This window comes from Xyrauchen texanus, chromosome 34 (assembly GCF_025860055.1).
Source record: "Xyrauchen texanus isolate HMW12.3.18 chromosome 34, RBS_HiC_50CHRs, whole genome shotgun sequence".
Lineage (NCBI taxonomy): Eukaryota > Metazoa > Chordata > Actinopteri > Cypriniformes > Catostomidae > Xyrauchen > Xyrauchen texanus.
In genome coordinates this window covers 8,080,336-8,106,501 of record NC_068309.1, presented here as the reverse complement: position 1 = coordinate 8,106,501, position 26,166 = coordinate 8,080,336, and the positions used below count along the sequence as shown (strand labels likewise).

Genomic DNA, 26,166 nt, shown 5'->3' with positions numbered 1-26,166 from the left:
TTTGGTAATTTTTGTACAATTCCCTTGTACTTTGCGATCTACATAAGCTGAAGCTGTTTGTAAAGTTTCGAGTGCATCTGGACAGTGAGCTGTGTAATACTTCCTCTCCTCTGACAGACGCGAGCTGCAGTGCTGCTCTTGTGCGACATAGAGTTTAATGTGATGTCATTTTATGTTAAATGAGATCAAACGACTATTTGACAATGAAAATATTTGTTGATTAATTTTTTGTTGTCGAAAACGTCGACTAATCATTTCAGCCCTAGTGTATGTGTATATGTATGTGTATGTGTATATATATATATATATATATATATATATATATATATATATATATATATATATATATATATATATATATATATATATATATACTCACTGAGCACTTTATTAGGAACAATATGGTTCTAATAAAGTGCCCGACTTTGTCTTCTGCTGTTGTAGCCCATACGCCTCAAGGTTCGAGGTGTTGTGCGTTCTGAGATGCTATTCTGCTCACTACAATTGTACAGAGTGGTTATCTGAGTTACTGTAGACTTTCTGTTAGCTCGAACCAGTCTGGCTATTCTCCATTGACATCTCTCGTCAAAAATGCGTTTCCATCCACAGAACTGACGCTCACTGGATGTTTTTTTTTTGTTTTGCCACCATTCTGAGTAAACACTAGAGGCTGTTGTGCATGGCAATCCTAGGAGATCAGCAGTTACAGAAATACTTAAACCAGCCTGTCTGTCACAATCTTGCCACAGTTAAAATCACTGAGATCACATTTTTTCCCAATTTTGATGGTTGATGTGAATATTAACTGACCCGTATCTGAATTAATTTATGCAGTGCTGCAACATGATTGGCTGATTAGATAATGGCATGAATAAGTAGGTGCACACATGTTCCTAATAAAGTGCTCAGTGAGTGTATGTCTAATGATAAATGTGAAATCCCCACAAACTTTTTGATCCCTGATTTCACGATGACAGGAATCACCAACCCACACTGACCGACACACCCCTCTATTCTGTGCATACACATGCTATGCTGCCTGAAAGGTCTGACTCCACATTTCAATTGAAATTTTACACACAAGTATTTAGGTAGCCCAGAGTAATGCCCGTTTAAAAGTAATCCCTTAAATCCTGAGCTTCCCCTGTGTCTCTTGCCTCCCATCATGCTGGGATTTCCAGGGATTTATGGTCCTTTGTCACTACAGCTATGGCAGCAGTGCAGAGGTTTGGGCATAATGCCGAACAATTTCACCACAAGGAGTGTAACTGACCCCACCCTGAAAATTAGACCTGACACGACATGAACAGATTTTATTGTTTTGTTGTTATGGCAATGTTGGATACTTGTGCATTGGCTTCTGTGTCTTCTTCCAACACCAGAACACCCACAAACACCAAACAGTGTTTTTTAAGGGTGATATGAGGTTCTTCAGTATATGATGTCCTCAGAAGTTCAGAGACCTTATTCAAATGCCCTTGAGATTGAGAACACTTGTGCAGTGTTAAGTACTGAGATTGGATGAATAATTTGGATGTGTTTTGTCAATTCACAGGCACCATGCATGTGTCTCTGGCTGAGGCTCTGCAGGTGAGAGGAGGACCGCTACAGGAGGAGGAAGTGTGGGCCGTGCTGAACCAGAGCGCAGAGAGTCTCCACGAACTCCTACGCAGAGGTAAACTGCCACCCTGGCTCGCACCGCAGTGATAACTCCCATATCTCCCAAGGGTACTCAGCAGTTTGGCTTGTAACTTGAGGCCTTGGGATGGGTGAGACAATCAGAGACCTTGTATTACAGTCTGATATCTTTGTAGTGTATAAGAAAATGTTCATAAAACATGATGTATTTAGCCATTCAGACTGTTCAAAATATTCAGGGTTGGGTTATGAAACTAAATTTCTGGTTTCCTTTTGTTACTATACAAGATGTAGGGTCACAGTTATCCAAAACTCAAGGAATATGGCTAAAGGTACTACTATACTTGTACTAAAATCGAAGAAAGAATGGTTGTGATGTCATTCAAACAAAATCTGGCCAAAAAGAAGTTTGTTGTTGTTGTGGTGGGTGGGGGAGGGGTGATCCAGTGCTCCACATACTTTGATGCAAACATCTTTTTATGATAAATTTCTAGACTCAGTGGAGATTAGTAAACATGAACACACTGGAGTGCAGAGTAGCCACCCTGTTATACACCCATCTTTGCAAAACAAACAAGCATATAAAACCTTTTTCACGAGCTTACATGGATTATTTTCACAAAATTTGCTAAAATAAAATAATAGAGGTTAATCAGTGCACTTTTACGGCCCTGTATAGCATGATAGCATTAGTGCCATGAGTGCAGAATGTAAACATGACAAATTACACCTTATCTACTGCATCTATGTTATTTAAAAATAATTGTTGGCTAAACAGCTTCTTTTACTGTTCTAATGTAGATTCTATTCATAGCATGAGGTATGTTTTCATTGATAACACGTTTAAAAGTTACATTTATTCATGTTTTACATTGAGTCTGTTGACAGGACCACATGCTTCTAATATTTAAATGCTCTTCTATACGCTGGCCCCAGCAGCATGGGTGGTGTTCAAATGTTCATGTGAGTGTATCGGAGCCTTGAAACTCTGTAAGCAGCATTTTAATGCAGGTGTGTACCTGACATGAAGGCTGTTCCACAAGTTAGTTAGCATAATTATGCTTCCTTATTTTGGCTAAATAATAAGGCAGCATCACATGTATCCTTTATGGATAAGTCAGTTCCTATGGATTGTGGTGAAAAAAATGCATCTAATATGGTGGACGGAGCGATAAAAATGTCTATAATAAATATCTAATGTATATTATAAATATATATGTAGTAACACATAGTTAATCTAATTCAAAATTGACTATTTTACCCAATGTTTTGTTTAGTTTTTTGTTTTTTAGAGTATCATCTCATTAGCTTAGCAACATGCTAACACCAAACATTATTAAAATCAATTTAGAGTTGAGTTTCCTATGCGCTGTTTGTGTGATGCACGGAGTTGCTGCCACAGTTCCAAATCGGTCACTTTCAAGGATGCTGCCTTAGAAGGTAGCAATAGACAGCAAGGCAAACCACAAGGTTTTGGAACAGAGCTATTCTTGCTCTGTGCTTGCAGCCTGATTTCTTCAGGTCTGAGGTTTATTGCGAAGATGTGGTTGTAATGACGAATATACAACCTATGCTGAACCTATTCATTTCTGTTGAAATGTAACATGCAGCGAATGTTACTTTATTTTGAATATGCTGAAAGATCGTGTGACCTTGTGTGTTCTAAAACATTAGCTTGATGCCTTCCTGATTGTTTTTTGTCTTCCTGACTGTTTGTTTGATTGTTAGTGGAATTTTAGTCTTTTATTGATATGGTCAGTACCATAGACAATCTCTCTATCTCTCTTTTAGTTCCTTTTCTGTCTCTCTCTTTCCTTTGTTCACCTAGTTTCTCTGGTTTGGTCAGCCTGTAGCATTTTCTGTCCTCCTTTTTCCTTGTGTCATAATTGTAACCCTTCTTGTCATTTACCGCTAGTTAACCCTCTGGGGTCTGAGGGTGTTTTGGGCCCTGGAGAAGTTTTGACATGCCTTGACATTTGTGCTTTTTTTCAGTTGCTTAAAAACATATTAATGGCTAAAGTCTGATAACACTGTATTCAGCACAAACTGGGCTACAATAATATGTGAGCAACATGTATGTACAGGTTTGTATTTTTGAGAAAATAATGTTTATGCATGGTTTTTGAAAAAACTAAAATTTTAAGTCACTGAAATAAGGCCATATAACACATACTAAACATATTAAACATTTGACTTTTGAGAACTGGATCTTGTAGCCTAGAGTTTTGCTACAAAATGATGTGAAAATCATCCTGATCACTCATTCATACAAAACAATATAGTCATTTAACTTTTGTGTGACAATTTTAGAGCTGAATGGTAATATGCGAGGAGGCATGAACGATCATGAATATTGATGAGATTCACACCTGAGGACACAAAGACCACTCCTCTGGGCCTATCAATGAGGAATGTGACAGAGAGAGAATTAATGTGAGGAGACTTAATGATCAAAATCAAGTTTTAAGTTAAAAGAAGTAATCTGACTATATATTTTCTTTACATAAAGACTTTACTTAATTTTAGACCTACAATACCATTAACAGAAGTCTCTTCTGCTCACCAAGACTGCATTTATTTGATCCAAAATACATATGATAATATGCTGATTTTCTAATATGGGCATATTTAAAGTGCATTTAAACCTGAACAGATATTTGCAAGCACAAGCTTTGTTGATGATAACGAGTCAGCATAAACACATTAAAATATAATCTAACATTCATATTATTTTTATATCATATTACATATCATATTTATATCATACAGCATACAATGTAAATAACAACATTTGCATGTAACTAAAACTTGCCTATTAGGACATGTCAATACTTTGAATGTCAAATGTCAAACTTTGAATCCTGTCTGGAAACAGTCCCACTAGTAAAATATGTACATGTTTATATAAAATAGCATGTCAGCTAATGAAAACTAAATGACTTACTCGTCTGAAATTGTATGCTCTGCTGGAACAAATCTCTCTTCAAAATACAAATGTCCACCTCTTCGTCTGAGAAAAATGTTAACTCTTCCTTAATAGCCAAGAGTTTGATCGCCTGTGTATCGTTACAAGCACGCAGAAAAGTTTAGTTGTGTTTGTTTACATCAAATCTCGCAGTCGGGCGTGTACTTTTCCCTTGATCGCCTCAGCACATTAGCGTATGAATGGCGCTCTGCTGGTGGGTGTGATCACATTACAGATAATGAGATGGACCGGTAAAAACTGTACATCGCTTTGTTTCAAACAGATTGCATTGCAGGAGAATATTTGTTTTAAATTTGAATTGTTTTATTTAAAAGTAGACATTTTAAGCTTTCTTTAGACATATGTTTCATGTTTGTGTGAGAAGAATTCGCGGAGTTTAAGTTAATTTTAGTGACGTGTTTCTGAAATATGATCGTGAACACAGAGACTGCTGAAAGCTTACCCTTTTTATTTTATTTATTTAAAAAAAAACACAAGGTTTTGATGTTAATATGAGTGTACACAAAAAAAGAAGACCCTCTATAGTTTATAATCATGTATTGATTGTATTTATATGACCATAAATGACGGAGTATTTTAAGTTTATGTTACTGCTATGTGAAAAAAAAAAGCAAAACGCGCCGGCGCGTTTGCCGACCCCAGAGGGTTAAATGATTTGCTGTTGGAAATATCTTCATTTGACATTTCAGAGGTATCCATTAGCACTTCCATTTACTCTACATTATCAACCTGTTTTTTTTTTTTTTTTTAAATGCCAACATTAGTTATTACTATACTTGCTTCATAACCGTATGATAAAAATTTACCACACTAATCATGCTATTTCTGCCAAAATAACATTGTTTCTATTATTCTAAGTAAAATTAATCCTTAAATGCATGGGTGTTTCACCAAACATTATTATGTACTTGGGTCTTTAGAGACCCGATACACATATCACAAATGGACCAACGAAATGTTCATTTACATTTACATTTAAACATTTAGCAGACACTTTTATCCAAAGAGACTTGCATTGCACCCATTACTGAGACAACCCCCCTGGAGCAACCTGGAGTTAAGAGCCTTGTTAAGGACACAGTGGTGGTGGCTTGTGGTGATTGAACCAGCAACCTTCTGATTACCAGTTATGTGCTTTAGCCCACTACACAACAACCACTCCTAAATGCACAGATAGTGTAACATTTTCAAAATATTTTTAAGACAATTAGAAAATAATCAAATAAAATGTATTTTGATATATTTTGAGTTTTATTTTTCATATCTGTATTAAAGAGATGCAACGAATATAGAACAGGATTCATTACTTTAACATTTCATGAGATGCAAATGTCTGTCAAACATATATTGAGCTACATTTAACACATAATTGATTCATAAGCTACACATATGTATTTTCTCAGATATTTTTGAGTCTAAATAGACGCACAATTTACGTAATTTCAATAGTACACCCAAATGACAATAACCAAATCATCCTGTTCATGTGTCACACTTGCTATATTTTACTTCCACTTTGCTTCTTCATCAAATTGCAATGTCAAATGTTAATCAAGTCAGTCAGTGCCACCTGTGCTGACCAGCTAGCGGGGGTGTTCACTAACATTTTCGACCTTTCACTACAACTCACCACTGTCCCCACCTGTCTTAAGACCAGCGCCATCGTCCCTGTACCTCAGTGACTACCGCTCAGTTGCTTTAACACCTGTCATTATGAAGTGCTTTGAGAGACTCATACTATCCCCAAGGATGTAGACCGCTACCAATTTGCTTACTGAGCAAACAGATCTACACACAGCCTTAAGTCATTTGGAGCAGCCGAACACCTAGGCTAGCATGCTATTCATTGATTTCAGTTCCACTTTCAACACCATTATCCCTTACCAACTCATACAGAAACTGGGCAACCTGGGCCTAGCCAATTCAATCAGCTCATAATCTGCTGGATTATGGACTTTCTCACCAACAGACCACAACACGTCAGAATAGGTAATCACACCTCTTCCGGCTTCATCCTGAACACAGGCGCACCGCAGGGCTGTGTGCTTAGCCCAGCCCTGTTCACCCTTTACACTCATGAATGCTCCCACTTCACCACACCAACACTATAATACAGTTTGCTGATGACACCACCATTGTGGGCCTTGTATCAGGAAATGAGGAAACAGCCTACAGGGAGAAAGTCCAACATCTTGTTGAGTGGTGTACAGACAACAGCCTGGCCCTGAACACCACAAAAACCAAAGAGATCATTGTAGACTTCAGATAATCAAGGAAGACCACCCATCCCCATCTGCGTATAAACTGAGAGGAGGTGGAGAGTGTCAACGACATCAAGTTCCTTGGAGTCTACATAACAAAATATCTCACATGGTCCAATAAAACACCTCCCACCTGGCTATTCTTCCTAAGAAAATTCAAGCAGGCCAGACTACCCACACAACTCCTGGAGAACTTTTACCGGATCACCATAGAGAGCATCCTCACTTACTTTACCACAGTGTGGTACGCCAGCTGTACTGGGGAAAACCAACTTGTTCTGCATAGTTAAAATAGTAATAGGCTCTGAGCTCCCAAACCTTGACACTATGTATGCTAGTCGACTACACAAAAAGGCTAGCAACATCATTAAGGATCCAACCCACTCGGGACACAAGATGTTTGTCCCTCTACCATCTGGGAAGAGGTACAGAGTCATCAAGTCCCATACAAACAGACTAAAGCGCAGTTTCTTCCCCAGAGCTCTAGGTGTGTGTGTGTGTGTGTGTGTGTGTGTGTGTGTGTGTGTGTGTGTGTGTATATATATATATGTAGTCAGTCTTTTCATTTACTTAAAAATTACAATATATTTCTGACATACTTAGGGTCTTTAATATCTCTACACTTTTGTTATTCAAGCAGTTAACAGTCGTCTTTGTTACACTTTTCAGAAGAGAAATTATTAAGAATACTAAATACTGTGAGGGCATAACTCATAACAGAGATACAGTGGATGGAATGAGGTCCTGGGTCACTAAATACCCAGGGTATGCATTAAACGGTTAAAGTGTGTAATTGGCTTCAAATTTTGCAGCTTGTTGAGGTGTTTCAAATCAAACCTACTATGCATTTACCTGGTGAATGATACAAAACCCATAGATTTACAGGGACTAAAGTACCTGGTGAATGAGTGGTTATCCCTTGGTTTGACATGACTCTTTCCTAAATGGGTTAATCAATCAATATGTGCATGTTTAGCCTTCTCAACCAATTCACTCTAGATTAAGAGTGATTAGAGTGTATCTACAGCTTCCTCAGAAGCTGCCAGCGTAGGCCGGACCAAAAATAGCACTTATCAGTCATTTTCATAGAAGTGTGCCTGTGAAGAGAAGCTTCGTATCTCTTTCTCTGTTTCTGGAGAGAATGGGAACACTTCAGTGAAATTTATGGGAAGGCTTACTCAGCCTTATATTCATCCGCTGTCTTGCAGAAAGACTGTGTGGGCTGGTGTTGTGTGTCACAGCTGTGAACAAAAGCCTCTTTAATGTCCCTGCATCCCAGTTGCCTAAAGAGCAGCTTCATGGGCAGTTAGTGGTGTTTTGAGATGTTGCCAGCTCTTCTCAACTAGATGCGGAGGGAAAAATTAGAGATTTCAAACTATCTTGACAGTCTTTCTCACAGTCAGGAGACAATTCTTATTCTGTCACCCTCATAGACCGCTATTGCACCCTTATTCAGCAGACAATCTTTCTCACAGTCTGGAGACAATTCCTAATCTGTCACCCTCACAGACGGCTAGTGCACCCTTATTCAGCAAACCTGGCCCACAGCCAAAGGGATTTGAAATGTCATTAAGCCCTTGTCTTCAGGGTCGAGAGGATGATGATGATGTTGATAAAGATGACGTAGTTGCTTCGGCATGAATTTGCAGGAGGAAGTAGTATTATCTTCATCTCACAGTAGCTTGTTATCTGGCCTTGAGCTGCTCTGGGGTGAAAACTCTCTAGCAAAGTTTACTCTTGACAAAGTTTGCAGAAATTCTGCATCCTGGACCGGAGTCGTGGGACGTGACTTGAGCAAGTCAGCAATTACTTTATTCATTTGAAAACCCTGAGCACTCAGATCACCCGAAATTAAAATTTTCTCAGAATTTACTCACCCTCTTCCCATCCCAGATGTATATGACTTTCTTCTGCTGTAGATCTATACAATGTAAGTAAACAGGGTCCAAAATATTGAACCTCCAAAAAGCACAAATACACCATAAAAGAAATCCATTAGACTCCAGTGGTTAAATCTACATCTTCAGAATGATAGGTGTCGGTGAGAAACAGATACAAATTTAAGTCCTATTTTACAAAAAATCTCCACTTTCACTTCCACATTCTTCTTCTATAGTTTTTGGCGATTAAAAATTCTTCATGTCGTCTATACCCCCTTTGCCATCTGTAATATAAGTAAGGTTATTTAAAAAACATATATATATTTTCTCCCCAATTTGGAATGGCCAATTCCCAATGCACTCTTAAGTCCTCATGGTGGCATAGTGACATGCCTCAATCCGGGTGTCGGAGGACGAATCTCAGTTGCCTCTGTGTCTGAGACAGTCAATCCTCGTATCGTATCACGTGACAAGTTTAGCACGTTACCGCGGAGACGTAACACCACACACAACTCACCACGTGACACACAGAGAGCGAGACCCACACATTATAGCGACCGTGAGGAGGTTACCCCATGTGACTCTACCCTCCCTAGCAACCGGGCCAATTTGGTTGTTTAGGAGACATGGCTGGAGTCACTTATCATGCCCTGGATTTGAACTCACGACTAGTCAGCGTCAATACTCACCGAGCTACCCAGACCCCCAAGTAAGGTTATTTCGTTTTTGTAATAATAATGCCAAATTTCAGACCTGGGTAGCTCAGTGAGTGAAGACGCTGACTACCACCCTGGAGTTACGAGTTCGAATCCAGGGCATGATGAGTGATTCCCAGGGTTGGAAATAAACGGAATGCATGTAACGGGAATATGTATTTAAAATACAAAATATAAGTAACTGTATTCCACTACAGTTACAATTTAAGTCATTGGTAATTAGAATACAGTTACTTTCAAAAAGTATTTTGATAAATTAAGAGATTACTTTGCATTTTATTGTCATTTGTTTTATTTAATTTTTAGTCCTTTTAAGATGAAAAACATTTATACATATAAATTATGCAATCCAAAGTGCATTTGAACAGCGATGAAACACTTTCTTATGATGTGTTAAATTCATACGAGCAGACAGAGACGTGAGTTTGAAGTAAGTTTGGAGCACAAGAAATATAAATAAACCTTGTGTAAATTGTCAGCTTTACGCGAAGCTAAAATGCTTTTTCTAGCCATTTTACATGCACATGTTACCAGCCACGATCATATTTTTTTATCAAGAAAATTCATGTTGGATCATAATTATTTTTTTCTAGTAAGACCTTTGATATTAGGGCAAAAATCATATTCTTGATAATAATTTTCGTATTGTTTCCCAGCATTGCATAATATATTTAGTTTTTTCAGAGAATGTATTTTTAACATGTGTATTTTGTCTTACTGTACTTACTGAGTTTTTATAGTCAAAACAAGTGAAAAAATCTACCAGTGCTGAAGAAGTAATCCAAAATATTTAGAATACGTTACTGACCTTGAGGAATCTTACGAAATACATTACAAATGACATTTTACAGCATGTATTCTGTATTCTGTAATCTGTAGTGGAATACGTTTAAAAAGTAACCCTCCCAACCCTGGTGACTCCAGCCAGGTCTCCTAAGCAACCAAATTGGCCCGGTCACATGGGGTAACCTCCTCGTGGTCACTATATTGTGGTTCGCTCTCGGTGGACATGTGGTGAATTGTGTGTAGATGCCGCGGAGAATAGCGTGGAGCCTCCACATGCACTATGTCTCTGCGGTAGCCACGTGATAAGATGCGCGGGCAACTGATATTCATCCTCCGCAACCCGGATTGAGGCGAGTCACTACACCATCATGAGGACTTGGACCGCATTGGGAATGCGGGAGAAAAAGAGATATTTAGGCCATTTGGTTGGTAGTTTTCACGCTATAATCTTGGGCATCTAAAATAAACAAACTAATTAACTAAACAGATAATAGTCGGTAGACTAGACATGGGTAATTCTCACGAAATCTCTCAAGAATACGTCCTGATCATATTTAACTCGATCAATACAAGAACATTTGAAATTATATTTTGCATACGCAAAATGACATGCATTTAGAACCATTAGGATTATTTGCATTATGATATTATTTTCTGGACACTTGAGCACGTTACCACCCAATTCTCATTACCATAACACAGTCTTTTATTTTATTTTTTTACTGCGTAACAGTTAAAGATATGCTATTGTACAATGATTTAAATAAAAAAATTCTAGTTAGCACAAATGAAAGGCAGTACTAAGGGAGCACTACTTGTATAAGTATAAATGCATTACAATTGATGTTAGATGCTACATCTTGTTTCTGAGAAGTTCACTGGTTGTTTGCGTCATGTCCTGGGACTCAATTGTTATGCCAATGACATAAAACTGTAAAAATAAAAAAAGTGATTGGCCAAATGTTGCTTGTTCCAGTTTGCAAAGTTATTTTGGTCTAGCTTGTAATCAGTAGCATATGATCAACAGTTTATTCTCTGATAGGGTGGACAAAGACTTATCAAAAGCTCTGAGATTCTGACTGAGTGTCAGCATCCCTCCCCTTAACCACTGGAAGACTTTGGATTGCAGCACACCAACTGCTTGAGCTTTTATTTAGCAATTGTCGCTGTACAGGCAAGAAAAGACATTTATGTCTGTGAAATCTAGATGTTACTTGTATTCGATGTGGCATTGAGATTACTTTAATATAGATTTGGAGTAACTATTGTGCTCCAGTCCAGAGCAAGAACATTCACTGCTATATTTTCACAATAAGGTCCAACTGTGGTCAGACGGTTTCCACAGGAAACATGTGTTTACTTTGGGAATTCCAGCACTTTAGAATTGCTGCTTGAATTTAGTTTCTATTTTATTTTATACATTTTTTCTGTGTTCTCTTGAACACTTTTTGACTATACAAATGTATTTAGCATAATTTATTGATCACATGTCACAGATTATTCAGTAAAGACTTAAATGTGGATGTACCAGAGGCTAAAGCATTATGATGACTGGACTGGATTATTTATTATTATTGTTGATATTTTAAGGTGATAGATCATTGATTAGATTAGGAATGTCACTATTAGAAATGCTAATAACTTTCAAAAATGTAATTTGAATCCCCTTAACCTAAGTAATAAACTAGCTGCATAACTCACCATGCACCATTTGTATTAGAACAGATGATGCGTCAAATTGTTTGGCCTGACGTGGAGAGGTGTGATATTATTTTTCCAAGTGATTTTTGTAGCAACTTCACATCATCAGAATAACAACCACCCACAATACCCATCAATGGGCAAGCACCACTGAGATGTTCTGAAATAAAACATTTAAATTGTAGTTTTTAGAGATATAGTTGTGGTTATCTGAATTGGCATGGAACAAGACAAAAAAAAGAAAAGATAATAAAAGAACATTAAATGATAGAAGTTGTTCAAAAATATTTCCACATTTCCACTGAATGTTGAAATGTAGTGGATGATTCATTTCTGTACAACTGCTTCATCCTCAACCGCAGGGCCTTGTTCTCAGTTGAACTGCAAAGGATCCATTGTTTTGCCTCAGCAGTTCAAAAGAAGGGGGGAAAAAAGATGATTTACTGTCATAAAGAATCATCTTTTTGAAGGAGATCCCATGGGCCCTGTATTTCAAGGAAATTGCTCTCTTTCACAGAGAAATGTATCTCATAATGTCTTTGTTTGAATGAAAAGAATGTGATTTCCACCACCAAATCTCTTAAGAATTCTTAAGTTCTTGACTTGTGTGGAGTCAGTTCATGCTGTTCTCATGTTGAGAAGTTCTTAGTCCAATGCCATAATCTCCCTAAACTTGTTTAGCAACTTTTCTGTGCCAAAGCGACACAACTTGTTATGTCTTGTAAATTCCTCCTTTTGTACAGAATGGTGCTTTGCAAAATGCAACCTAGTCAAATGTTGGAAATTTGGCTGAATGAACATTTCATGTTCAGAACTCCAAATATTCATTAAAACAACAACTATCAACTACAGTACAGTACTGTACAAACTTTAGACAATTGTGAAAAATGTTGTATAGTTCAGTAGTAATGCCATGAATATTATTTATTTAAGTATAAACCTCACACAAAGTGCAATAAAGAAAAAAAAAACTAAATATGTATATACAGTAACAGAGCACTTTATTAGGAACGCCTGTACACCTACTTATTCATGGGATTATCTAATCAGCCAATCATGTGGCAGCAGTGCAATGCATAAAATCATGCAGATTCTGTGATTTTGCTTTGGGAACAGAATAAAGTGCTCCGTGAGTGTATACACATATACGTGTGTGTGTGTGTGTGTGTGTGTGTGTGTGTGTGTGTGTGTGTGTGTGTGTGTACTCTGGCGGCCAAAAGTTTGGAATAATGTACAGATTTTGCTCTAATGGAATTAAATTGGTACTTTAATTCACCAAAGTGACATTAATAAAATGAAAAATTACTATTACAATTTCAAAGATTTTTCATTAAAAAATTCTCCACGTGCAACAATGACAGCTTTGCAGATTCTTGGCATTCTAGCTGTCAGTTTGAACAGATACTCAGGTGACATTTCAGTTTCAAGTGTTTTTTTCTTTGCAATTCTTCCCATAAGGTCTGCACTCCTGAGTCTTCTCTTTACTGTTGTACATGAAACTGGTGTTGAGCAGGTAGAATTCAATGAAGCTGTCAGCGGAGGACATGTCTGGCGTCTGTTTCTCAAACTAGAGACTCTGATGTACTTATCCTCTTGTTTAGTTGTACATCTGGTCTTCCACATCTCTTTCTGTCCATGTTAGGGCCAGCCATAGCTAGAAGACTGTAGTGTACACCTTTGTATGAAATATTTCAAGAATTGTATAGCCTTCATTCCTCAAAACAGTCTTGGACAGATACACCACAGCAGAGAGGAAAGCCATGATTATTTTCAGAAAATTCAAATGAACTTGAATTCTTTGGCAGACTCAGATATTCTGTTCCCAAAGCTATTCGTTGACTGACGTGTTTCTAGAGAAAGCGGTTTCTTTTTTTTGCCATTTTTGACCTAATATTGACCTTAAGACATGGCAGTCTATTACATACTGTGATAACTCAAAATCAAACACAAAGATGATATTAAGCTTCATTTAACAAACCAAACAGCTTTCAACTGTGTTTGACATAATGGCAAGTGATTTTTTTTTTTTTTAATCAAATTAGCAATTTAGGATAAGATAAGATCTCCTCATAAGATCTTTGAGTGATGGCTGCTGGAAATGGGGCCTGTCAAGATTTGATCAAAAATGCCTTTTTTTCAAATAGTGATGGTGCTGTTTTTACATCAGTAATGACTCAACTATACTTTGTGATCAGTTGAATGCCACTTTGGTGAATTAAAGTACCAATTTCCTTCCGAAACAGCAAAATCTGTACAATATTCCAAGCTTTTTGCCGACCGTGTATATATATGTGTGTGTGTGTGTGTGTGTGTGTGTGTGTGTGTGTGTATGTTTGTATGTGTGTGTATATATATATATAAAACTGTGTTATATTTTCACGTCTTCAAAGTAGAACACTTTGCCTAGAATTTGCAGACATGTACTCTAGACATTTTCTCAACCAACTTCTTGAAGTAGTCACCCTGGGATGCCTTTTAAACAGTATTGAAAGAGTTCCCATCTATGTTGGGCACTTATTGGCTGGTTTTCTTTATTATTTGGTCCAAGTCATCAATTTCAACAACTTTTTTTTTTATTTAAATTTGAGTTTTATAATTAAATAAATTAATTTGGTGGCACAATATTTTTTTTGTCTAAAAACTAATTTCAAACATTTAAGCATTCGCTTTCAGATCAAAATATATTTAAGATCATGAGACACATTTCAGTCAAGTGTTTCAGAAGTTTTGACCGGTAGTGTATATACATACATACATACATACATATACACACACAGATATATATATATATATATATATATATTAATTTTATGTAGGTTGTACAAAACTTAACTCTAACTGATTTTGAACCACATTTGAATCGGTTTGTTTTCTCACATTACATCAAGACTTGATGTTCTTACATATGTTTATTTAGTGAGTTTGTTATACCTCATCCCCCACAGATCCGTCAGCGTTGGGTTTCATCATCTCTCCATGGTCACTGTTGCTCATGCCTTCCGGAAACATCTCTTTCACTGATGAGAATGTTACTCAGAAGGACCTGAGGGCTTTTACCTCCCCAGAGGTGCTGAAGGGCCTCAATCTCTCCTCACTTTCTGATATAGAGAAGGTACAGTTTGGATCTGGATTGTTGTTTTATCTTGTTTTAAAGGGATAGTTTACATTTAAAATGGTCAGTTACTCACATCATGTGTTTAAAAAAAAAAAAAAAAGATAATTTTTGGTAAATCAGTAGTGTAGTATCATTTTGCTTTTAATGGATGCATTTAATGAATTATAATCATGTAATTTCAGTATTTAATGTCTTAAATTGTTTGACTGTGTCCTTCTCTATGTACATAACAGTCTTAGACCGATACACCACAGCAGAGAAGAAAGCCATGATTATTTTCAGAAAATATATATATAATTGGTTGTTCAGCAGAGGTGTGTATTCTCAGAATTTCGACAGTGACGTAGATTGTGCAATTAACTTCATTCACCTATCTTTAGCACAGGACAAAAGCTGACCGTATGGTGTCATATAATGTATATTCTGTATGTACCCACACTGTATGTGAATTTCAGTATTAGTTATCGGCAGATATAATTTGAGATTTGAGCAATCAAATTTGATAATCAGTATTTGTTGATGCAACCAAAATTTCTCTTGCTTTTTTAATGTCCCTTTTATTAATTACTATTACGTTTAATCTACAAATAAAAAGGCCCCAGCCATCATAAAAAGGCTGCCTGTTGATTTACCATCTTGTTAGTGGTATTAAGAAATGAATTGCAATCATATTAAATGCTTCACTTTCATCTGCCATGAAATCTGAATTCTATTTCCTTTTTTAACTTAGATGCACATGTATTCACTCGGCATGACACTTTTTTGGGGGGCGGACTACGAGATTCCTCAGAGCCAGGTGAGTCCTTAGAGAAATTTAAAGGGATAGCTCAACCAGAAATGAAAATTCATGACTTCAACAGTCATGGTGTACTCACCCTCATGCTGTTCTAAGCCTGTATGACATTGTTTCTTTCATGAGGAGTACAAAAGAAGTAGTAATGCAGAACGACCACTTCAGTCACCATTATGGAACATACACTCACCTAAAGGATTATTAGGAACACCTGTTCAATTTCTCATTAATGCAATTATCTAATCAACCAATCACATGGCAGTTGCTTCAATACATTTAGGGGTGTGGTCCTGGTCAAGACAATCTCCTGAACTCCAAACTGAATGTCAGAATGGGAAAGAAAGGTGATTTAAGCAATTTTGAGCGTGGCATGGTTGTTGGTGCCAGACGGGCCGGTCTGAGTATTTCACAATCTGCTCAGTTACTGGAATTTTCACGCACAACCATTTCTAGGGTTTACAAAGAATGATGTGAAAAGGGAAAAACATCCAGTATGCGGCAGTCCTGTGGGCGAAAATGCCTTGTTGATGCTAGAGGTCAGAGGAGAATGGGCCGACTGATTCAAGCTGATAGAAGAGCAACTTTGCCTGAAATAACCACTCGTTACAACCGAGGTTTGCAGCAAAGCATTTGTGAAGCCACAACACGCACAACCTTGAGGCAGATGGGCTGCAACAGCAGAAGACCCCACCGGGTACCACTCATCTCCACTACAAATAGGAAAAAGAGGCTACAATTTGCATGAGCTCACCAAAATTGGACAGTTGAAGACTGGAAAAATGTTGCCTGGTCTGATGAGTCTCGATTTCTGTTGAGACATTCAGATGGTCGAGTCAGAATTTGGCGTAAACAGAATGAGAACATGGATCCATCATGCCTTGTTACCACTGTGCAGGCTGGTGGTGGTGGTGTAATGGTGTGGGGGATGTTTTCTTGGCACACTTTAGGCCCCTTAGTGCCAATTGGGCATCGTTTAAATGCCACGGCCTACCTGAGCATTGTTTCTGACCATGTCCATCCCTTTATGGCCACCATGTACCCATCCTCTGGCTACTTCCATGTCACAAAGCTCGAATCATTTCAAATTGGTTTCTTGAACATGACAATGAGTTCACTGTACTAAAATGGCCCCCACAGTCACCAGATCTCAACCCAATAGAGCATCTTTGGGATGTGGTGGAACGGGAGCTTCATGCCCTGGATGTGCATCCCACAAATCTCCATCAACTGCAAGATGCTATCCTATCAATATGGGCCAACATTTCTAAAGAATTCTTTCAGCACCTTGTTGAATCAATGCCACGTAGAATTAAGGCAGTTCTGAAGGCGAAAGGGGGTCAAACACAGTATTAGTATGGTGTTCCTAATAATCCTTTATGTGAGTGTAGATGCAACGAATGTGAATGGTGACTAAGGCTAACAATCTAACTAATTTCTCATTTTGTGTACAAGAATCAAAGTCAAAGAATCAGTGTTGGAATGATATGAGGATGAGTAAATGATGACAGAATTTTCATTTTTGCATGAACTATTCCTTTAAAGGTTTAGAAACTTTCTCTTACTATCTCGAAGGTCTTTTTACTGACCTCAACTTGTTTGTTTTAGCCATTGAAACTGGGCGAGCACCTGAATAACGTTCTGCTCAAAATGTGTGATGATTCGACGCTCTCCCGACTGTCCATACGCTCCGTTCTGGACACTTGCAGCACTCACATCCGTAACTCCAACTGTGATCCTTCGTTTTCATACATCAGAAGACTTGTAAGGCTCGTTCTTGGCAGCCTGTCTCAGGTACATGTCTTCATATTCATACCATGTTGTCTTTTGTGCTTTTTCATTAATTCTAAGGAAAATCCTCCAAGGTCTGAAGGTTTAGATGACTCATATGTTTTTTTGTTAAACAAAAAATGTTTTCCCCTCGGATTCATGTTTAGCCTTTAAAAGGGCAGGGCCCAATTACAAAAACCCTAGTGACCATTACCTGTCATTGTAAGGAAAAGAATATTAATGAAAGTTAAAGGTGACCAATCTCAGAGTAGCTTGGACCGTCTGCTAAATATCTACTTTTGTTTTCCACAAAAGAAACAAAGAAAAGCATATGGGTTTAGAAACAATGAGGCCCCTTTAGTTAAGAAAAGCCTTGGTTATAGTTGTAAGGAATTGTTTTCTTTGCTTGCAACCAAGAGGTTTTTTGCAACCAGACCCGGGAACATAAAAAAACACCTCAGCAAATGTATTTATTACTATGTGGGTTGTTGACAAATAATGTTGCCCAAGATGATAAAAATAAGACATCTTTTATAAATCTAGATTTAAAACATGTGTCAAGTTCATAGAAATGTATTATGTGATATCCATGTTGGTATTTATAGCATTTTCTACAAAAAACTAAATGACTCAAAAAATGTGAAGTGGTGTAACCATTAAAACGTATTAAAATCCTTTTTTCTTTTTTTTCTTTTTTTTAACAAACATCATGAATCTTTTGAATCGTGAATATCAAGAAGTTTTCTTAGGGTTACTCCATTAGACCTGATCAAAATGTGCTTTTTCATGTAAATGACAAAATATCTGATATAAACCGTATATACACCAATCAACCACAACATTACAACCACCTGCCTAATATTGTTTAGGTCCTCCTAGTGCCGCCAAAACAGCACCAACCCGCATCTGTATGTGTGTGTATGTATGTGTGTATGTATGTATGTATGTATGTATGTATGTATGTATGTATGTATATATATATATATATATATATATATATATATATATATATATATATATATATATAAAACCCTCACACAGGGTTTAACAGATCCTCTGTTTTATTTATTCATTTATTTTTGACGACGACGAAATGGCTACCTGTATTTTTATTAAAATTATGCTGACATTAATTTAGTGGCCAAAAGTTTCTCAAATATTAATGATATTTTAAGGCAAAATTCTTTTACCAACCTGTCTGTTACCAACAATCCTCCATGCGATTATCTAATCAGCCCAATCATGTGTCAGCAGTGCAGTGCAAAAAATCATGTATATATGAGTCAGGAGATTTAGTTAATGTTCACATCAACCAGAAGAATGGAGAACAAAATGTGATCTCGGTAATTTGGGCTGTGGCATGATTGTTGGTGCCAGATGGGCTGGTTTGAGTATTTCTGTAACTGCTGATCTCCTGGGATTTTCATGCACAACAGTCTCTAGAGTTTACTCAGAATGGTGCCAAAAACAAAAACATCCAGTGAGCGGCAGAACTGCAGACAGAAACGCCTTGTTGATGAGAGAGATCAACAGAGAATGGCCAGACTGGTTTGAACGGGCAAGTTTTATGGTAACTCAGATAGTCGCTCCGTACAATTGTGGTGAGAAGAATAGCATCTCTGAATGCTATACTGAGATGTGGGGTGGTGCTGTTATGGCAGCACGAGGGGGACCTACACAATATTAGGCAGGTGGTTTTAATGTTGTGACTACATACATACATACATGCATATATACAGCTCTGGAAAACATAAAGAGATTTGGATTTCTGGATTTACTATTTATATGTATGTGTTTGAGTAAAATATGTATTTTGTTTTATTCTATAAAGTACTGACAACATTTCTCCCAAATTCCAACTATAAATATTGTAATTTGGAACATTTATTTGCAGAAAATGACAACTGGTCAAAATATCAAAAAAGATGCAGTGTTTTCAGACCTTGAATATTGCAAAGAAAACAAGTTCATATTAATTTTTAAACAACACAATACTAATCTTTTAACTTAGGAAGAGTTCAGAAATCAATATTTAGTGGAATAACCCTGATTTTCAATCACCGCTTTCATGCTTCTTTGCATGCTTTCTGCCAGTCTTTCACATTGCTGTTGCCTGACATTGTGCCACTCCTGGCACAGTATTTAAAGCAGCTCTGCTTTGCTTGATGGCTTGTGACCATCCATCTTCCTCTTGATCACATTCCAGAGGTTTTCAATGGGGTTCAGGTCTGGAGATTGGGCTGGCCATGACAGGGTCTTGATCCGGTGGTTCTCCATCCACACCTTGATTGACCTAGCTGTGTGGCATGGAGCATTGTCCTGCTGGAAAACCCAATCCTCAGAGTTGGGCAACATTTTCAGAGTAGAAGGAATCATGTTTTGTTCCAGGATAACCTTGTATTTGGCTTGGTCTGGGGGATCTGGGGGACCTTCAGCAAGGCTGGAATCAGGCAAATTCATATTTGTGAATGACGCATGAATAAAGCCACATACAAGGTTATCCTGGAAAAAAACATGATTCCTTCTGCTCTGACAGCACATATCATATAAAACCTCAGAAAAAAATATTGTGGACCTCCACAAGTCTGGTTCATCCTTTGGAGCAATTTCCAAATGCCTGAAGGTACGACGTTCATCTGTATAAACAATAGTAAGCAAGTATAAACACCATGGGAGCATACAGCCATCATATCTCTCAGGAAGGGGATGCATTCTGTCTCTTTGAGGTGCAAAAATTGAAAATCAATCCCAGAACAACAGCAAAAGACCTTGTGAAGATGCTGGAGGAAACGGGTAGACAAGTATCTATATCCACAGTACAGTTAATCCTATATTGACATAACCTGAAAGGCTGCTCAGCAAGGAAGAAGCCACTGCTCTAAAACTGCCATAAAAAGCCAGACTACAGTTTGCTTAAAGTGCACATGGGGACTTTTTGGACTGCTGGTCTGATGAAGCAATTATTGACATTTTTGGACATAATGACCATTGTTATGTTTGGAGGAAAAAGGGTGAGGCTTTCAAGCCGAAGAACACCGTCCCAACCATGAAGCATGGGGGTGGCAGGATCATTTTGTGGGGTGCTTTGCTGCAGGAGGGACTGGTGCACTTCACAAAATAGATGGCATCATGAGGAAGGAAAATATTGTGTATATATTGAAGCAACATCTCAAGACATCAGCCAGGAAGTTGAAGCTCGGTCACAAATTGGTCTTTCAAATGGATAATGACCCCAGGCATACCTCCAAAATTGTGGCAATGTGGTTTAAAGACAACAAAGTCAAGGTATTGGGGTAGCATCACAAAGCTCTGACCTCAATCCAATAGAACATTTGTGGGCAGAACTGAAAAAGCGTGTGCAAGCAAGGAGGCCTACAAACCTGACTCGGTTACACCAGTTCTGTCTGGAGGAATGGGCCAAAATTCCTGCAACTTATTATGAGAAGCTTGTGGAAGGCTACCCAAAACATTTGTCCCAAGTTAAACAATTTAAATGCAATGCTACTATATACTAACAAATTGTATGTAAACTTCTGACCCACTGGGAATGTGATGAAAGAAATGAAAGCTGAAATACTAAGTATAATACAAACTTGTTTTACTGCTTATTTTTTTAAGAAATGATAATACAAGATGAATTCAAACTACCAGCAATTGTTTATTCGATTCTTTTCCAGCTTTAAATGAGACATATTCTTACTTTCTCCAGTTACACCACATAGACATTTTTGACATTGTCCCTCAGAAAAGAAAAACAATATGTATAAAAATTACTTTGAACTCAGAAATTGAAAACATGTGTAGTCAAGGAAATGCTTTGTGGGTGATTTGATTTTATAATATATTTTTGGATGTTACTTTGTTTTTCAGTTTTTTTCTCTCATGAAAAATAACTTGTAAAAGAAAAATTGACCTTGAGGTCAGCTTCCTTCTTGAGGAATGCTGCCATGCTACTTTTAGATAAAGATAGTGAGATGATGCCAGAGTTTTTAAACAAAGTCGCTTGACTTTCATACTTTTAAATATTTTTATTTTGCTCAGAAATTTGGCCTACTTACTCACTGTCCCTTGCTCCAGCTTATCAAGTGTTTGTATCCCCCAAGATAAGAGACCTTTACAATATACCATTTTGCCACAAGCACTGACAATCCTGTAACCCCCAATGTTTCTTATTAACTGAAGTGCCTCTGCTATGTCAAGCCCAATAAAACAGCTTTCAATTAAAAAGTAGTGTGCTTGTTTTTCTTTACTTTTGATGTCACTTCCTGTTGCTCTTTTGCACTCTGTTGCAAAGTGATACCTAAAGAGCATAAGGCCAGGAACGGACGTCTCTCTCGTCTTGTTTTCTGCACTATGTACCTTTTTTTTTCCACACTGGGTAAGTAAATGTCAAGTAGTCCAGTAGGGACGCCGTCTTGTAATTACGCATGACGAATCGTGTGAGTGGATGCCTGGGATTTTCCTTCCCCGAAGAGCAAAACCTCTTGTTATGATCTTAAAATGTTGATTTCTCTGCCGTCATTAGTTTAATGTTTATTTGTCTTTCCTCCAGGAACTGCATTTTGAAGTTGGTGTTTTTTATCAGATTTGTTTGCAACATTTTAATGAAGGTTTCTTGTCATAATTTACTTATACACCCTCTTCCTGACTCGTAAAATTAAACCGGTGGATTAGTTTGCTGCTGTTACTTTAAAGGAATAGTTGGAATTTCATTGTCTGAATTGTTGTTTTCTTTCTAGATCGCATTTTAAAGGAATACTTCACCCAAAAATGAATTGTCATTGTTTACTCACCCTCATGCCTTTCTAAACTGATATACTGTAACATGCTTTCTTGGAGTTTAACTGATTGTCCAAGCTACTTTGTCCCTGGTCACCATTTAATTTAATTGTAAGAATAAAGGATTACAATGAAAGTGAGTGGTGACCAGGGACAGAGTAGCTTGGACATTCTGTTAAATGTATCCTTTTTTGTTTCACACAAGAAACAGAGTTGTAAGGTTTGTAACAACATAAAGGGTGAGTAAATGATGACAGCGTTTACATTTTTGGGAGATCTATCGCTTTAACTGTTACTACCATGACCACAAGTTATTGAGTTATATTTTCCTTTTTTAATATTTTAATCTCTTTCTGAAAAGAGTGAAAGATAATTTGTGACTCTCTTATGCTCTGTATATGTATGTGTCTAGCTGGACGGCCTTCTGTCTCAAACTGAAAAAGAGTCCCTTCCTGAGCGAAGCAAAGAGATTCGCGAACGTCTACGTGGGAAAGGCTTGCCCGCAGGTAACACACACACACACATTGGTGCAGCTATCCTTATGAATACTCCCATAGACATAGATTTTTATACTGTACAAACTATAGATTCTATCCCCTAAACCTCACAGAAAATATATATATTTTTTTTTTTTTTTTTAAGGGATTTGAATTATGGGAACATAAGAAATGTCTGCATAATACCCATGTTATTACCAGTTTGTAACCTAAAAAAATGTCCTCGTAAACCACTTAAACCTGCCCACACACACACACTTTTTTTGGTGTTGTTAGATGTAAAATAAGACATTATGCAATTCCTTTAAGAAGCCAGGGGCTTCCCTTTCCTGGTGATGACATACCCACAAGGTGCAGTCATCCAAAAAGGGAGGGTTTTTTAGATATTTTTAAACCACAAGGATAGTTAAATAATTAAAACATGTGCACACACACGCACTTTCTCTCTTTCACTCTTTGCCCAGTACAAAGCTCTTGCACTGGGCCACATACAAACTCAACACTTTCTGTAGGCATGCTAATACACGCTTATACACTCCGCATCCCGCCACTCTAGTTGTCTTAGAGTCCTTGTTTTCTTAAATTATGCTACCTAATAATGCCGGTGATGATTCTTTGATAACCATGAAATGCACAGATTTATGCTGACCCATCACATACACCATTGGTCCAGTTCTAAAGGAAGTGACTCTGAATGAAAACAAAGCAAGGCTCAGTATTCACTCAACTCTGTTTGGCCTTTGAGGGGCTGGTGCTTATCAGAACAGAAGTTATAAAAGATCCCACCCTGTCACAAGAGACAAGCCAGAACAGCACCAACAAAAGTGCATGGAAGTGCAAAACTGAAAATAAAAATTGTTGGAGTTTTCAGATAATCGCAAGATGTCAGATAGAATGTTCTTGGGAAATTTCTTGGGATTTTGTAAAGTTTATATTTATATAGAGGTTCTGGAGAATTGTTTTATGAAATGTGCTTATTTTTTAGACTTCAGCTATGTTTGGATGGAATGACATAATTCTCGCACTAAATCTACATTATGCAGTGTGTATATTTCTCACAGTATACAACATTTGCCTATACAGGACCTAGCCAGATTGAATTATATGGTTTCTACAGTCTACAGTGACTACATTTTATTTTATTTTTTGTAGTTGCATTTCTGTTTTGGAGTTATTTTAAGTGTTTTCTTCTCTTTAATTTTTTTAAGGAGCTTATTTTAGTTTTCTCGACAAAAAGAATAAAACACTTTATTAGCATTACATGCCCTTCTGAGACAGCAAATCGGCAGAAGGTCATTAAATATTAAGTTTGTCCAATTTTGTAGAAATTGTATATTTGTGTCCATGTTGGTTTCTTACATTTAAAAAAAAAAAAAAAAAAAAAGTAATAGTTGCATTTCTACTAAAGCATTGATTTCATGACTTTAAAAATGTCAAGTGGTGTAACCATCAAGTAAAAGGTATTAAAATACTTTCCTTGCACCTTGAATACATTTGATGTACACAATCACACAATCAATCAAAATAAATTTTGGCTAACTTTTTATATTCAGCACAATTATTATTTAATATTAATATACAATATATATATATATATATATATATATATATATATATATATATATATATATATATATATATATATATATATATATATATATATATATATTAATTAAAATATGTAATAATATTACATATTAATAATGTAATAATACAATATAATTCCAAACTTCTTTTGCTTTCAAGAATTTCAGCTTTCAATTAGAAAAAATATCAAAATTACTTTGAAGTTGGAAATTGAAAGCATGTTTATTAAAGTAGAGGTGTATTCAAGTAATTGTTTTGTTGTGAATTGCATTTTAAATACATTTTTGTATAACATAACCCCTGTGCGACCTTCTGGACATTTTTGTCTTTTTCATTTTTTCGTGTCAACGGCATAAATTTAGCATAATACACTGTGAACACAAAATAGTTACACTCAGGAACTTAAGGATAAAAATATCCCCAATTGCAACCCATTAAAACTGCAATATTTGTGCTATTAAAGCATAAAATCAGAAATTCTATGATATTATGCTTTCATTCCGGAGCCCTGGCTTAAAAATATAAACTGTTTATATTTTTCACCAGATGTTGCAATCTTTACTCATGTTTAGCCTATGGAGCAAATATATTCTTCTTTCCTATTTTCTCTTTTTGCTGTAATATAGAGCACTGCAGGCCAATTGAATAAATGATGCAGCTGAAATTGTGTGGGTGTGTTGGTATGGATGTGAGAGTGTGTCTTGTATGTGCGTATTGAAAAGTGTGTGTGTGTGGGCGTGGGCGTAGGCGTGCGTGTGTGTGAAAGGGGTTAAATATATACCATTTAAAGGGGTTACAATCCTAAAAATTAATGCATATTTGATAGTTATTTTCAGGACTGATGTTTGTTAAAAAATGTATATTAATATATATTATTGTTATGGCAGTGTTATACGCAAAACATTTTGTCCTCTACGGTACCGAGTTTTTTTTTTATTATTTTTTTATCTTACACTGCAAAAAAGTAATAATGCGTAAAAAACAAAGTTGTTGCTAATCATTGACATATCCCAGACTGTAACTTTAAATTTTAATAATGTATATTTTTGACTTATGATTCCAAAATGTGACATTTCAATCACTTTTTATTTAGGACCACTTAATTATTATTATTATTATTATTTTTTAATTATTATTAATGACAACTTTAGGATATAAACTATTAAGAACAGTAAAAAAAACGTTAGCTTAAATTGAGTAAACAATATTTTTTTTATATATATATAATTTAAGATTAGGCTACTATTAGTGTTTATAGTGTATCGGCGCGAAACCCGCAATGTATTTTCCTGAGGGGTGTACGTCTTTCTGTGTTCATATTTTTTTTATTCATGAATCCAATTATTTATTTGCATAACATGCACATAGGCAGACTCTGTTTGATATCGGAGCATTTCGGGAAAATGCGGCATCAGCGCCCGATGTTACGCTCCGTTTATAATGGAGTAGTCCTACACACAGAGACAACTGCAGGTAAGTAAAACGATGAAACTTGCCTCAATAATATTACAAATTCTAATGTTTGGTATTGGTAATAAGATAAACCATATATATGTAACAAAAATGTTAATCTTCTTGGCTTTGTCTCTCTCGGCCTCCCTCCACTCCCGATGGTGGGTGACAAACTTTACCTCAGGTACAAGCCCCGACGCCCTGCAAA

The 26,166-nt window shown here is 36.7% G+C and overlaps 1 protein-coding gene across 7 annotated transcripts in view; it reads left to right on the top strand.

The window, feature by feature from the left end:
- Positions 1 to 26,166, top strand: part of ptpn13 (protein tyrosine phosphatase non-receptor type 13) — a 110,198-nt gene that overhangs the window by 19,931 nt on the left and 64,101 nt on the right. For all 7 annotated transcript variants that reach the window (XM_052103888.1, XM_052103886.1, XM_052103887.1 and 4 more), the window contains exons 2-6: positions 1,556 to 1,675; positions 14,914 to 15,080; positions 15,814 to 15,879; positions 17,482 to 17,667; positions 22,835 to 22,928. In XM_052103888.1, coding sequence (XP_051959848.1) covers positions 1,561 to 1,675; positions 14,914 to 15,080; positions 15,814 to 15,879; positions 17,482 to 17,667; positions 22,835 to 22,928 — 628 coding nt within the window. In that variant the 5' untranslated portion in view covers positions 1,556 to 1,560. The remainder of the gene's footprint in view (positions 1 to 1,555; positions 1,676 to 14,913; positions 15,081 to 15,813; positions 15,880 to 17,481; positions 17,668 to 22,834; positions 22,929 to 26,166) is intronic.